This window comes from Coturnix japonica, chromosome 1, assembly GCF_054131305.1.
Source record: "Coturnix japonica strain WE chromosome 1, WE-NBRP24, whole genome shotgun sequence".
Classification (NCBI taxonomy): domain Eukaryota; kingdom Metazoa; phylum Chordata; class Aves; order Galliformes; family Phasianidae; genus Coturnix; species Coturnix japonica.
In genome coordinates this window covers 90,609,211-90,624,245 of record NC_140663.1, presented here as the reverse complement: position 1 = coordinate 90,624,245, position 15,035 = coordinate 90,609,211, and the positions used below count along the sequence as shown (strand labels likewise).

At 38.6% G+C, this 15,035-nt stretch overlaps 1 protein-coding gene across 39 annotated transcripts in view; it reads right to left on the bottom strand.

The window, feature by feature from the left end:
* Window positions 1-15,035, bottom strand: part of LOC107322457 (uncharacterized) — a 416,365-nt gene that overhangs the window by 182,804 nt on the left and 218,526 nt on the right. For 35 of the 39 annotated variants that reach the window (XR_014938941.1, XR_014938924.1, XR_014938907.1 and 32 more), the window contains one exon: window positions 1,960-2,008. The exons of 1 other annotated variant lie outside the window; for it this stretch is intronic. Coding sequence is in view for 5 of the 38 variants with exons in the window: in XM_085527609.1 (XP_085383735.1) it covers window positions 1,960-2,008 (49 nt within the window). In the remaining 33 variants the exon portion in view is untranslated. Of the gene's footprint in view, window positions 1-1,959; window positions 2,009-2,085; window positions 2,146-8,913; window positions 9,051-15,035 lie in introns of those variants that run through there. 3 more of the 39 variants (XR_014938972.1, XR_014938981.1, XR_014938977.1) reach the window with 2 other exon arrangements.

The window sequence follows — 15,035 nt, the reverse complement described above, 5'->3', positions numbered from 1 at the left end:
AATATTTGTAAGATCAGCATTTTCACAATGCAGTTACTGATATTCTGCTCAATGGCTGTATGTTTCACTGTACCTTCAATGTGCCTTGAGCACCCTGGATCTGGACTTTCTATCTCAGAGATATAAAAATATTCAAGAGAGAACACTCTAATTTACCAGCATTATGACTTTTCTGGGTTATTATGTTATTACAGAGAACACACAGGTGCACTTATCTTTGCTAACAAGTTTGCATTCTGAGTCTCTCATTGAACCTGTCAGTGTCTTTGTAACAACTTGCAATGTTTTACACTGTCAAATGAATGCAAAAAAAAAAAAAAAAAGCAACTCAAACAAAACAAAATGAAACAAAAAACCTGAGCACAGTCTACTAAATGCAGTGGTTTATTTTAAAAACTATTTTATCTGAGCAGTTGTTTGCAGTTGTTTTTCTGACTAATTTCAGCCTTTACTGAAGTATTCCAGGAGCTACACACTTCAAAAGAGTGCTTCAATTCTGCTTAGAGGGAGAGGAACTTAAACAGAAAATCAACTTCCTTGTGGAAAAGACCAAGAGGAAACACATGAAAAACATTTAATTTATTCACTATTGGTATTTCCCTAAAATCAAATGTTAAAGAATAGACACTTGCTTGACAAGGAATGTTGTGAGTCACATCTGCAGAAATAAGTAAATAAAATGCACGCAAAGGTCAGGCAATATTACACAAAGTATTAAAAAAAATATATATTTTCATATTATTTAGCAGCCTGGTCAATAGTCAAAGATCTTCAGCCTATAGATCCCAACCTACACTTCTTTAACTTCCCTAGAAGACGTGGGAATCAGTAATGGGTATGGTGCTAGCAGAAGCACTACTAAGATGATGGCAGGCATGGCATTCTTCCATGTTGCTTCTTCTGGAGTTGGAAAAAAATTCTTTTGAAACAGGGAGTTTATTATGACGACAAGATTTTGAGGGGCAATACAAAGTCTAATGAAATTACATAGATATTAGGACAATCATTTTGCCCTAAAAATCTGTATTTAGCCAAATTAAGAGAGCCAAAATCTCCTTTTAAACATATTTTAAAACGTAGCATCTTTTCTGAATTTTGTTCTATTTTTTTCCCCAGAAAATTCAACTAACAACGCATTATATAAGCCTATAACTTACATTTTTTTCTGTTTTCCATTTTGAGATGAATTACAGATCACTTTTTAGCTTGTTTTTTCTTGTTTTCTAACTATTTATGTACCTACAAAGTCAAAATTAGAAAATGCATTTTACATTTCCAGGCTTGAAAATTAGGATAAAGATGAAATGTAGTGCATTGGGTGCCATTTTTTTCAACGCATTACTAAGAAATGAAACAATGGCAGTACCATCTTATGGTAAGTTTCTGGGTGCAAATCAGTTTGCTAGCAATGAACCACTCCTCATCTGTATGAAATAGATGTTATTTTTTGTCCAAATAGATTTCACAAGTTTGCTACAGATCAGCTATGAACTACTCACAGAAAACCCTAGGAACACAGTAAGAAAAGAAAATGCTACCATCTGTTGTTTAAAGACACCTCAGTTTTAAAGCAAGGGTACTGATGCTCCCAACCTTCTCTCAACCATCAACAGCTTTATAATGATGAGTGCAATGTAGACCAGTTTGCTTTTGCAAAATTCACTTTTAGAAATGGCAGACGTGGGTCAGCACATCTGGAAACCACTTTTAATTATTCTTTCCTCAAGTGGGAAAGCAGTAGGTTGTGCCCATAGTGAAGCTTTTATATCTGACCACACAAATACTAGCAACCACCTGTGCTTTACACCGATTTTCATTATAGAGTATATCATATTACTACCCTATTATTCCAGAACGACATTTGAAGCCTCTGTGTGACTAAGCTGCAGCAAGTGTGGTCTCCAAAAGGCCTCTACTCTACAAAAATGTAATAAACTTGATTGCAGTTTGGGTACTTACCACTGAAGGTATCACAGTGAACATGCTCCCAAAATTGGCTTCTCTTGCTCTGAAAGTCATAAAAGATGCACATTAACAATCATTATTACTGGTCAAGGAATTGGAATTTAGTGAACTGATACATACCACCAAATGAGATATCCTGTAAGCTTCTGGATCTCCCTTTCAGTATTCCTTTCTTTCCTACTGTTAATAAATGAGTATAGTCAAATACTCTGCTTCTTCAGCCATACTCCAAGATTACAAAAAGCTATTTCAACTGTGATCTCAGAGTCTAATGGTATTTCAATTCTCTTATAAATATTTTCATAGATTGCAGATATTGAGTTAGACAATTAGGGTGGGTTTTCTAAACTTAATCTTCCTCCTCTGCTTCCTCCATTCAGCACAAACCAAACATAACCGGTTTTTTACATCACTGTTCCTATTTACTAACAAAACAAAACAAAACAAAAGTTTCAGATTTCCATGAAAACTCTTTCTTCTTTACAACACTTCATCCATGTTTTGGAAGAGTATAATGTTGACATGCAAAATTCAGTGTATCACAGTGGAAGGGAAAGGCTGAGAATTTGTAATGCTCAATCCCCAGGAGACTTGGCACGCCCTGGGATGGTCTTGTCAGAAACAGAGACCAGTATACGTAGTTTTACAAAGGGTAAAGTGCTTAGATTTACAGACTATATTTCAGCATAATTTGCTATTTTGACCAACACTACGTGCATGTAACTAAAAAATCCAAATATTGCCTTAGAATATTTTAATCTGTTTGTCAGTTATGGTGCTTAAAGAAAAGTCTTCACAATGTTTTACATCTAAAAAACCACATCCTCCTGCCTAGTGTCTTCAACCTTTAATTCAGGAGGTAGGTTATGTGGTAAGACACGAAGCCACAGAGGATCCCCCTTGGGATAAAGCCCTTTCCCAGCACACTGCCTGTGTAACTGCTTGCTGCTAAGGGCTCTGGAACTGCAGCTGCATGAAGAGCGTCCCACTCTGGGAGAGGCTCACAGCAGAGCTGATGTCAGGATTGCAAGGCAGTTGCTGTGCTAGTAAGCAGCAAAGTAACACACCTGCAGTCATGGTGGTCTTGGCTTGCCTGAGCCCTCCTGCCACACTCAGCCAACTGTGCAGCCAGCACAGAGACATCCCGGTGCCTCCATCTTACAGCTGTTGCTGCTGCCCATGGGTCTCTCCGGCCCAGAGGGAACAGCGTGGTTCCAATCCATATTACTACAGCTGGAATTTAAACTTTCATCCAACTACTATGTACTCAAATAATGCTCAGGAGTATTCCCTGGGTTGCACAGGTAATTTCTGCAAAAGTATGCATTATATTTTAAGAGACTGAATATGTTAACAGTCCATAATCTCACTGCAGTGAAAGTGTAATCTGTCTTCATGTTGCAAATACATTTGTTGTCCATGGCATAATATTCCTCCTCTGACTGTGGTTATAGTATTAGGTTTTTAATTATTTTTTTTTTCATTTCCATGAATTGCTTAAACCCAAAAGAAAAAGGGACCATGATCCACTTGGAAACACAGGCACGCTGCAAATATAACTAGTTAAAGGTTTTCCAACTGAGTATGCTTACAAGTTAAATGAAACACTCTACTGTACTCTACAAAAGATATAAATCTGCTTTTCTATTTGAATACGAAGACATCCAAAAATAAATGTTACTGTAAGAAAAATGATGTCTGATTATGAAAATGATAGACCTAGCGTGTAAATCCATTTCAGCTTGAGCACAGACCATCTAATGCAGCACTTCAGTAGGGAGACACTAGCAAGCAGGTAGCCACACTTTCTGAGCTCTGATTGAATCAGTGGTACTAATGGAGCTAATGAAGGTCAGCTGCAAGACTAACTTTTGGAAGGGAAGAAAGGCAATAAAAAAGACTACACATGGACAAAATAAGGGCTTGGGCTTTTTTTCCTCTGCAAATCCAGGAAGAGTACTCAAGCCTGTTAGTCAGCAAGCCTTCCTCTTTGAGGAGTGCCAGCAAAACTGACAGAGAAGCCCAGGGAAGATGGCAGTGCCAGCCCTGTTTGTGCAGCAGGGAGGGAAGGGACAAGGCGCAGCTTCTGGCAGGCCACAGACAGGCCAAGCGTGGGATCCCCAGAGCCACACAGTGAGGGAGGGTTCTCCCTGGTAACTTCAATGGGCTGAGATCAGGCCCTCGCCTGTATGCATCTTTACTATTCCACTCATAACGCTGTCATCATGAGCTTAAGGATGTGACTGGGAAGGAGAGCAGAAATGTCTTTGAAGTCATGAAATATATCCTGGATCCTGGATATCTGCCATTTTACAACATAGGAGCTGAACGCACTCTGCCTTAGCGGCAGGTTAGCTATGGGGAAGTAAGGAGCAAGGGAAAAACCCACCCATGGATACATCCTCCCTGCCTAATTCCCCAGGCATGGGGCACTCTGGGTGCACTGGCAAAGGCCCCACCTGGCTGCCAGCCGGGCACTCTGCCCCAGGGCCCAGCTGCTGCCTGGAGAAGCACCTGGCTGAGGTATGGGTCACCCAGGCAGGCACTGTGCCTGGCCCCAGTGGTGGAAGGCCCCAACCGCCTGGAGCAGTGCTGACCCAGAGCCCTTCTCTTATGGGGAAAGAGCCGGCAGGAAGAACTAAGAAACCCTCACTGCTCTGATGATCCTTCCCTGGGAGCTTGGCTGGCCTAACAGTGGATCATTGTTCTTGATTAAAAACACTATTTTTGCACAGTAATAATTTAAAAGCCCAGCAGAATATTATTCTGTGGTTGTGGCAGCAATTTGTCAGTCAAAACAAGTGTTGTAAACTGTTCAGGTTTGGGAGAGAGTGAACAGATGAAGCAACAACAAAAACCACTGTCTGCAAGCAGCCTTTATGCAGCCGGTGCTATTCTACCTGTGTTTTTAAATCACTGGAGCATAATCACAAACCAAAATCATAATTCTAGTGAAAAACCACATATGTGCTGATGGGAAGAGATTTCATTAGCATGCAGTATTACTGCATCCTGCAAGTAGTCTGCCTGCTCCTCTCTCCCATTTGCAAGAATACAGAGCAGTACAAATGCAGACAAAAAGAAAGTAAAAATAAAATAAAACAAATGGGAAGCAGAGCAAGAAAAAAATGAAGAGAATTTCTTGTCTCTTTCTGTAGTTTTTATCACCAAGATGACAAAATATTATCATTAGCAGTTTATGCCAAAAGTTAACATTCACCCATCATTTCTATTTTCTCCGAACCACAAAGGTTGGAGCCTGCTATGCACTCCCTTTATCTTCATCTGTTACTTTAGAATCTAAGAGCGCACTGTGCCCATTAATCTTTCATGGCAGAGTTCACTGAAGTTCTGCCAAAATTCAATAATTATATTTCATCCAATGCAGCAATTTATTTATCTCATTGCTGGAATTTAGAACATATAGAACAAAGTGCTTAGTTTATATGAATGAAAAGTTTGCTTAAAAAACAACAGCAAAAAAAAAACAAACCACAAAAAAACCCACAACTCAGAACTGCCCGGTTTCATTTCTAAAGTTTTAAAACATGCAGTAGAATCTGCAGAGGAATAAAGCTATTTCTACATGACTTCATGCTGCTTTGACAAACTAAAAAGGGTTCTACAGTTGTTTGTTTTTTTTTCCATACAATTTACAGTATTTTACAAATACCTTTGTTACTTTTATTCAAATGTACAATGATACATACATTTATACTGTATGACTAAAACATGTAGTTCACTGATGTCTAAGAGTCATTAAAAATGTCAGCTACAAAGCAACAATTTATATTTTAAACATGGAATTCCTTATTTTTTTTGTTGTTGTTGCTGTTGTTTTTTGTTTGTTTACTGCATTAGAATAGGTAACTGGGAGTTCAACTGTTCTGTGCAGTGAAATCTAATATACGAAATTAAAGTTAAGCCTTATAACTGTACTCCTTCATGATATGCTTGCAAGCAAATAGAAAACATAAAGCCCTCCAAGTAGGAAGATTCGAGACATGTTATTTCAGACAGCTGTTAAAAATAAAGATGCCATAATGCAGATTACTTAGTATGTTTCACCTTTTATAGTTTCAGGAGAAGTAGCTAATCAGTTTTTTTTCCAACCTAGCTGCAATGAAATATTAATCTCCTGGTTTAGTATTTAAGGAAAGAATACAGTATCTATATATTTTCAGCTTTATACCTCAAAATTTATGAATGCAGAATGCTTATTTATTTGATAGAAATGTGACTTGTGCATATATTCATACAGATGATATATTTCCTGATGAAGAAAAGCTCTAATTCAGTACATGCAATCAAAAGCCAAATTTATAATGTGGTAAGATTTATGTAAAACTCTCTGTTACTTCATATATTAAATTTACACTTCAGGCATGCTATCAGACAAAATTTAACTCCAGATTTAGAAAGCGTTCAGAAAGTTTTTGGAGCATAACTTGCTTTGATTTACAACACAGCTCTTCAACAACCAAAATAGAACCAAAAACCTCTGGAAGCAGTGCACTAGCATGTCCTCTCTATTTCACAGTAAAACCTTATTGGTAAAGCTAGGAATACCACAAGAAAACATCTTACAGTTCTAGTTTTGCAGTAACTGAATGAGTATATGCATATTTGAAATTAAGTGCATCTAATTTAATAATTCATGAGAAATTACTTCCACGCACAGGTAAATAAATTTCATAATTATTTGCTAAAATTTTACTGTCACATTTACTTTAGAATTCAACCTGACCATTTTTTCACTGTACTTCACATGAAAATATGATTCACCTGCGATGTATTTCTCCCTGTCATAAAACTTTTAAAATGTCCCAGAAAAATGAAGTAGCCATTATGCATGTTATTTTAGTTTGCTCATTTTCTGCATCTATTTTTTTTTTTTTTTCCCAACATTTTCATCTTGTCTTCTTTCTTTCATTGTAAATGATACGTGCTACGATTAAACTCTGAGGAGACTTCATGGAGATTCAGTCTCCTGCAAGGTAACAACGAGCAAACTCTCCCAGGCAAGTCGAGGCACTGGACCGTCTCCGGAGCACAACGTTTTTCCTCAGTCCATTTATGCCTTGCGTTATGTAATAAAGCAAACACAGACACCCACACAGACACAGACACCTTACAGAAAATGCACGCTTGAACAGCAGAAAGACAATACCTGTAAAGCTCATTTTAACTGCAGGAACTACTGCACAGGGGACCGAACAGGGGGCAGGGCGCAGGAAGGTGCGGAACGGCTGCTCTGCACCGACGCTGTGCGCACGGAGGGCACTGCTCACGAGCAAACAACACACCGAGGCAGAAACAGGCAACTCCAGGGCTGCAGCCACAAGAGTTGCCATGTAAAATAAAAACACCTAACAAAAAGCCTGCCTGGCGCACTTTGTCTTACATCGCACACACATGGAAAAGACAGCAGGATAGAGTACACACTGCGTGTCAGAGGAGGTCCTTAACTTCCAGTTGCTGGGCTGCTTTGTTAAACAGAGATTAAATTCTCAAAACCTTCAAGTGTACAATACATTCCCTTACGGTGCCAGATTTGTTTGTGTAATATCAGTGAGGAATAATCATCCATTTACTGTACTGATGAGCTCCACAAGTTTCGGAACTTGGAGCACCCTTGAAACGTGAACTTTTGCAGCTCCTTCCTCATGTTTAGACTAACTTGCTTTCCCCCTTTTCAACAACAAAGGACAGCCCAACTCCTGCTCCCTGTCTTGCAGCTCGGACACATACCCAGACTTGAAGGAATTAGAATAAATCCGGAGGCACAGACGAGCTTTCCCTTGCATACTCCCCCATCAGTGCATCTAGGCACGTATTTTTCAACAGTTACAGCAGAAAGCTTCATTTATGCAATTCAAACAAAGAAACTTCTAGAAAACATCATTACTTACTGTGTACTGAGCAAAATGTACTGAGATTAAAAGTTTAAGGATTCATCTGCTTTACATCCACACGTGTTTTAAGCAATCCCTAACACTGTATCCTGCTTAAACGTGATAGTTTGGGCTGCTTTGGCGTGTTGAGAAATATAAAGGTGCCAGTGATTCCCATTATGCCTTCGCTCCCTGCAGCCTGGTTTTTGGAGTTGCATGAGCTGTGGAAATTCAGGCTGCTAATAGCAACAATTTGGTACATTAGGAAAAAACAGCCCCCCCCCCCCCCCCCCCCACCTCCCTTCTTCTCTCCCCTCCCCGAATGCTCAGATATACTGTATAAAGTCATTTTGACATGCCTACACAACTGGTTGTGGCAGCTTTCAGACATGATTCCTAATCACAAAAAAATGCTTCAGGTTCTTTTAGAGAAAGCTTGCCGTCGGGAAGTTGATTTTGGCCAAGTGCCAAAATCATGTGCAAAAGGGGCCCTCATTACCAATTCATGGCAGCCTTCAGTGCTGACAAAAAATGTGACCCAACAGGCTAAAGCAACAACTAAAATTAAAAAGTACAAGACAAAGACAACTTACTTAATATTCCTTCCATCGCCACATTAAACTTTTCTGTAATTAAACCCTTGTTAGTTCAAAGCGGTTTGCAACTACTTTTAAACGATTGCACAGGCAGTCTGTAAAAGTTGAAAGCTTTCCCTGCAAACTCTCCCAACCGCTGCCCTGTTACATGCGGTTCCCTTGGATGGCAGAACTTTTTGCCGCACACCGCCACGAGCGATCCCTCCTGCACGAGAAGCGACGCACCCCTGTACATTGCAGCTAAAAGGGAGACGAGCATTAGGAGCCTTTGCAAGAATGAAAGCCATAGGAGGAGTAAGGAGGGGGGAAGAGAGAAAGAGCTGGAGACCTGGGAGCGGCTATTTCCTAAACTTTCTAAAAAGATTATCAAAAAAGCTCATGCAAACATTTAGTGATCGCAATTAACAGAGCTCATTGCACCGCTGTCCCATAAAAGCAGATTTGATACACGGCCTTACCTAGATGTCGTCTGGCTTTTCTGTGGATCAAAAAGTTTCCTGCCTAAGCACACAGATATTCTTTCACCGGCTATAAAGGCCCCTTTTATGAATCCAGCACTGTAACAGCCTGCTTTCGGCACCGCGGCAAGAGCAGGATGCGTCAGCTTTCGGGAGAAAAACAGCCTTAATACACAATTAGTGGCAGAGTGTCTAATAGTGGATTTATCTTAAAGAGTGAAAAGGCATTTTTTAAAAAGCAAGGAGGGTGCGGTCAGATCTTAGGCTATCCCTGAGAAAAGGGGCCTAGGCTGCACTAGTACCTAAATACTAGCAGAAGCTGGCTGGGAAGGGAGCCAATGGAATGACTTTGTTTGACCCAGCTGCCAATCTCTCCTGAAGCAGTGCGCCAGACTAAACACTGACACTATTTTAACTCAAATCAGGCTACAGCAGCTGTTTGCTTTCCGGCTCTCAGCTATGCACCATAGCCATGATGACTCCGCACAGCGCAGATGATGGAGCTGGGGCAGTTCGGCTCAAATGCGTTCCGGCTTTGGGCTAGTGATGGAGATGTGGGGGACGGGAAGGCTGCTGGGCTGGGGCTTGCCCACTTCCCCCATGGCTTGCTTAAACACCCCTGCCTCCATTTTCCCCAACATGAAATGAAAAGGAGGTTTGAGGCTTACAGAAAATTCAGCGCTGTATGTCAGGTGGAAAGACAAAAGTTACTGCCTAGGACAGACAACAGCCAGAAGACATTGTAAAGGTGTGCATCTGACTCCAAAATCCATCTGCAGCCAGAAATTATTTATCTTCCTCATTAGCAACACTAAAATCATTCATAAAAGTAATCAACACACAGATCATTCAATCTTAATTGTAAAATGAAGGTCCGCAGATTTACCTAAGAAAACAGGCACTGCATGTGTGTATACATGCACACATTTACATACACATCCAGATTCCAATCTAAATTACAGCAGCACAAATTGCACTGTAAGCAACAAAGTTACTGCAGATTAAACTGAAGGTGGAATTCTACAGCCAATTTACATATCAGACTATATGATATTAAAAAAAAAAATCAAACCATAAGTAGCTATTAGCAGTAGGCATATGGCATGGAGGTTAGCATGTCTTTCCTAACTCAATCAAAAACCAAAGAAGATTTGAAGCTATGGAAAGGAAATATGTAAAAAACTCATTGATGTTTCTGAAGTACTAGACATGCAGCGTAGTTCAACATAGCACCTAAGTTTTGCAGCATTTACATCTAAACTCAGCCTTGGTACTTAAGCCAAATTTTGTTTCCCCTCACTCTGCCTCAGAAGGTTGCTGATGGTTTCCCAAAACTAAATGTCATGATAATTTCCTTGTTCAGTAAAAAATCCAAAGAACATCCCCACCTAAAATCAAGAGGCATAGAAAGAGAAACCAATCTTTTCTATTACAAAACTGCTTGACTTATCATGATTTGGAGTATAGGAGACGAGAAGGTGAGTTAAAGACATCTGAATGTCTTAGCTAAGCACTGCTAAATATCTCAAATTCAACTACGATACTTCACAAAGATGAGGCTAAGTCTGTTATCTGTCGTAGGTTGGTGAGCACCCACCTATTTCCATGAGCTGTTCAAGAACTCAGTACCAGAAACTGGTGGAAGTCACCAATATCGCACCAGCTCTAATTGTAGTGGAGCATACAAAAAGTCACTTAGAAATACCTGAGAAGTTTGAAATCTTAAAATGGCAGACAAATGAAACAAAGCCAATAGTGTATATAGTCCTCCGCTCTCACTTAGAAGCATAGTGATCATTTATTCGAGATTAATTTACATGCCTTCTGAAGAAAATGTTGAGTCCTCAGCAGTGAGTGCATTTCCCATGAATTCACATCTTGATTTGAAAGACAAAAAAAGTCAATACTGAAGCAATATCTCTAGGAAATGAACAAATTCAAGCTTAGCATAGCTGGAGAAGAACAAAAGTACAAGATAAGAAAAAATATATAGGCTGGAGTGAAACTTCACCAGCTCCTTGAGGCAGAAAAGAAGGTAATATGGCCAGATCAACAGATAAAGAATTCAACAACTAAGCTGTCGAATAATAGGAAAGGAACAATGTTGCTCTTGGTGAAACCAGCAAGAACTTATCCAAGACTTGACAAGATCAGGATGTGGATAAACCATGGTAGATATGCACTTAGAAGACTGACAGAGAAAAAGACAAGACTATGCATTTAAAGGTGGAATACAAAAGGCATTTCATTCAAATACAGTATAATGAGCAGAAAGCTCATGCAATCTTCTCATTTTTCTTGGAAAGCTAACCAAAATTGTATTCCTGTTTCTGTTTAGAAGGGTGGGTCCTCATAGTGTCATTTTGATTTGTAAGTTAAATATTGTCATAATTGCTCCAGGGTGGTTGCAGGAGAGGGAGGTGGTATCTGGCATTTCTTCCTCTTTTAATCAAACTTCTGTCAGCCTTGGGCAATGCATGAAGAAACATAGGGAAGCACTGGAATTGGTAACTACTGGAGCTTTGCTGACAAATACAAATCTCTTCCCTTCCAGAAAACAATTTAAAATTCTTATTATCTTATAAATGAAGTATTAGTACAGCTAAGCACATTTCTACAAGAAGTTCCTGTTGTAGAAAATCTCTGGTTACTCCTAAAAGGGTTTTTTTCTTTTTTTTTAGAAACACCATATTAATTCTTTCTAATTTGCTTTTAAGGCTAGGAAGTTGAATGTGTGTGATTATACTGTATGTATCGATGCCACCTAAAAATCCCTCAAATCACTGGCCAGTACTGGTTAGATTTAATATCAGAAGTTTCAGGTCTATTTTTGAGAAACACAGTGACTTTGAGATCTCCATTCTGTATCAATTAGTGGTCAAACAAACAAATGAGAAATTATCTCAGCATCCCTGTAGCAAGTACAGAAAATTTTTGGAAGATCTAAATGCTTCAGTGTTTCCACCAAAACTTCTATTAGATATAGTTCAATTAATCTCAAGAAGTGAAAGCATAAGAAAGTAGGCTTTCATGGTTATGAATTCCTTTATTTTATTATTATTATTATTATTTTTAATTTATTTTGCTGGTGCATTGATAGAAAGCATATCAGAAATACCTTTGATGAGGTTTTTTGTTTTGCTTTGTTTTGTCTTTTTGTTTCTGTTATTCAAGTAGAATAACTTGTATCTGCCATCATTTCTTCAGCCTTTGGTACTATAATTTTTGGCCCAGTACTTCACAGCCAAATGATTTTTTTAACTTCAAATCAATTGGAAAACTCCAACTGATTTCAAATGAATCAGGATTTTATCCTTGTCAGCCTCAAGTCATATTATTGCCAGAGGGGCCCAGGGCAGGATGCGTGTAGAGCACTGTGAAGTGATTTATTGCTTCCAGCTTCCTCTTGTGCATCAGCCACTTTGGGAAGAAATGATGGGCCAAAACTGTGATGTAACCTCACAAGTCATATATGCCATTCTGGCATTTGAGACTGAGCTCTTATAATGCTCTGTGTTTGTCCACCTAGTGAGGTCTGAACCTTCAGCAAGTATCACTGCTGGACTGGAAAAATAAATAATAATTCCACCAATAAGAACCACAGGGGAGGAGAAGGAGAGTAGAATAAAAGAAAAAGATCAGTGAAACTTTTGCTTCAGTATTTCAAATATTTCAGGTTAGAAAATAAGATTTCCAAAATCAAAACTAACTTCAAACTTTATTTTGTTGAGCACCATTTCTTTAATTATACATTTATTTTCAATGTGCATATTTTTTTAAGCTGGGAGACAATGGTAAAATTTCACACACACACAGAAAAAAAATAAAATAAAATAGGAAGGCATGCTATACATTCTATGTAAAAAGTGAGAAATGGAAATAAATTAGAGACAGTCATCTATTCATGTTAAAATGGAACCCAGATGCTTAATGCTGAAAAGAAACTTGCCTTAGAAACTTGATTGCATAAATATCTTTCATAAAGGATTTACATCCTACTCTGAATTAACCAGTGTGCACCACACCACTACCAACAGTACCTTAAGTCTTTTCCATTGCCCTTGGTTGTTAAAAACTGTTATTACCATAGTCCATAGATATTCTTTATAGAAGGGGATAGAAAAGAGTGGCGACTTTGCAGCTATGGAATTAGTTTAATTCAGACTCTAAAATTAGTCTTACACAATCTCATCATCTCCAGATGCTCCTTTATGCTCATAAATCCTCTAAAATGTTTATATTGTCCCATGCAAAGGGGTGAATGCCTGCTGTGGACTGTTGCTCCAAGGCAGCAATAACTTACTATGTCTTTTCTGTAGCAAGTTGCAGTGTTTTTTTTGAAGTACAATCTATAGACAATTGCTCTTTCCATCACACCTCCCACATTTCCACAAACCACAACATATTTGTGCTTCAAGACATCTTCTGGAACAAATCAGTTTTAGTTTGGAATTAGAATATGGCATGACATGAGGCAGATATAGCTGATGTTTCTCCTAAGAACAAATTTGTGTGCATTTAGAACAGAGACCAAGCAAACATCAAGCTTGCATACACTGCTTACTTATATACCAAGGAAATAGCTACCAGATGTATTAAAAGTCAGTATCAAACATAATTAGATTAGATATAATACAACTGGGCCCCCTAGACCACCATCTAATGTCACTCATTCCATTATTGGGGCCAATTATCATATAATTATACTGAGTAGTGCTGAGAATCCTTCAAGGAGGAGAACCCTATTGTGTTGCCAAACAAAAAGGCAGTTCTTGCTTCAAACATCATCTTACTATTTTGTCAGTCAATCAAATGCAACTCTGGTACACAAGTTTCCTTTCTTGAGCTCATACACAAAGTTAGCTCTCTTCTTCTCCCATCACCATAATCTCTCTTGTAGTTCTTACTACTGAAGAAAGGGAGACAGATGACAGCTTTTCTCAATGGGTAAAGATCTCCAACAGATTTACTTTCTTTTTTTTTTTCTCTCTCTCTTTTTATTCCCCCTTTTTTTTTTTTTTCCTTTCCCCAGCAAGAGGTAAGATAAGGAAAATGAGAAAAAGAAAATGATGATGATTGTTTGCAAAATACCCTTCCGAATATTAAGCAAGCACTAATACCCATTTCATAGTTATCGTTATCTTTAAAAATGAGATGGACAACAAACAAATACGTAGGTTGCTCTGAAAGTAATGCTTCCTATGAAACTATGTAGTTTCCATGGAAACTACAAAGGATACAAAAAGCATAGCAACACAGCTATAAAACACTATTTTTCAACACAGTCATCACCATTAACCAGGTGTTTTCACTAGTGATGTCCAAGATAAGAGTCTGCATGCCACGCTTTTAAAAATCTACACAAGTGGAGGTGACCCACTGTCACTGTTGCCACTGTCAAAACTCACCATCCATTGCCTCACTGTGTTCACATTTAGGGTTTGGTTTCCACAAACTTTCAGCAAACATCAATGAATATCATTGAATGCCATTTTATCCACATGGAGGAATTCAATGGCACATCTGCACTTCCATGTCAGACACCATTCTGTCAGACTGCCCCTCTACTGCCATCTGCCACAAGGCAACAAAATGTAATGGGATATCAGCAGGAAGGTTCAGCCTCTACTGTCATACCGCCAAAATCTGCCTCTGACATCCTGGACCAAAATAATAAAAGAGGAGGCATTACTTTTGGAGCATCTCTTGCGCAATTTATAGTACTGAACACTACTTAGATGCAAACATGTTAGGGGAAAAAAAAAAAAAGAAAACAACATGATCTACAGGGTCAATGGGGTTAGAAAGCAGGATTCTTGATACTTATTTCTGGTCCTGCTTGCTGTTCATTAGGTAACGTTGTGATATTACTTAACCTCTCAGTCCGTTCCAGATCTCAGCTGATGTAAATTCATAGTTCTCAAAAGGCATTTGAAAGAACCTGCCCAGCTAAACCTGTTGTCTTCTACATCTTAGTTTTTTAAAAGTGGAGTAGATAATATTTTTATTAGTTGTTAGGCAACTAACATACTAGTAATAACACTATTAATTCTTGTTACATGATTTTAGATCCATCAGATATAGAATTTTAAGGAATGCATAAATTAATATGGAATCCTAGA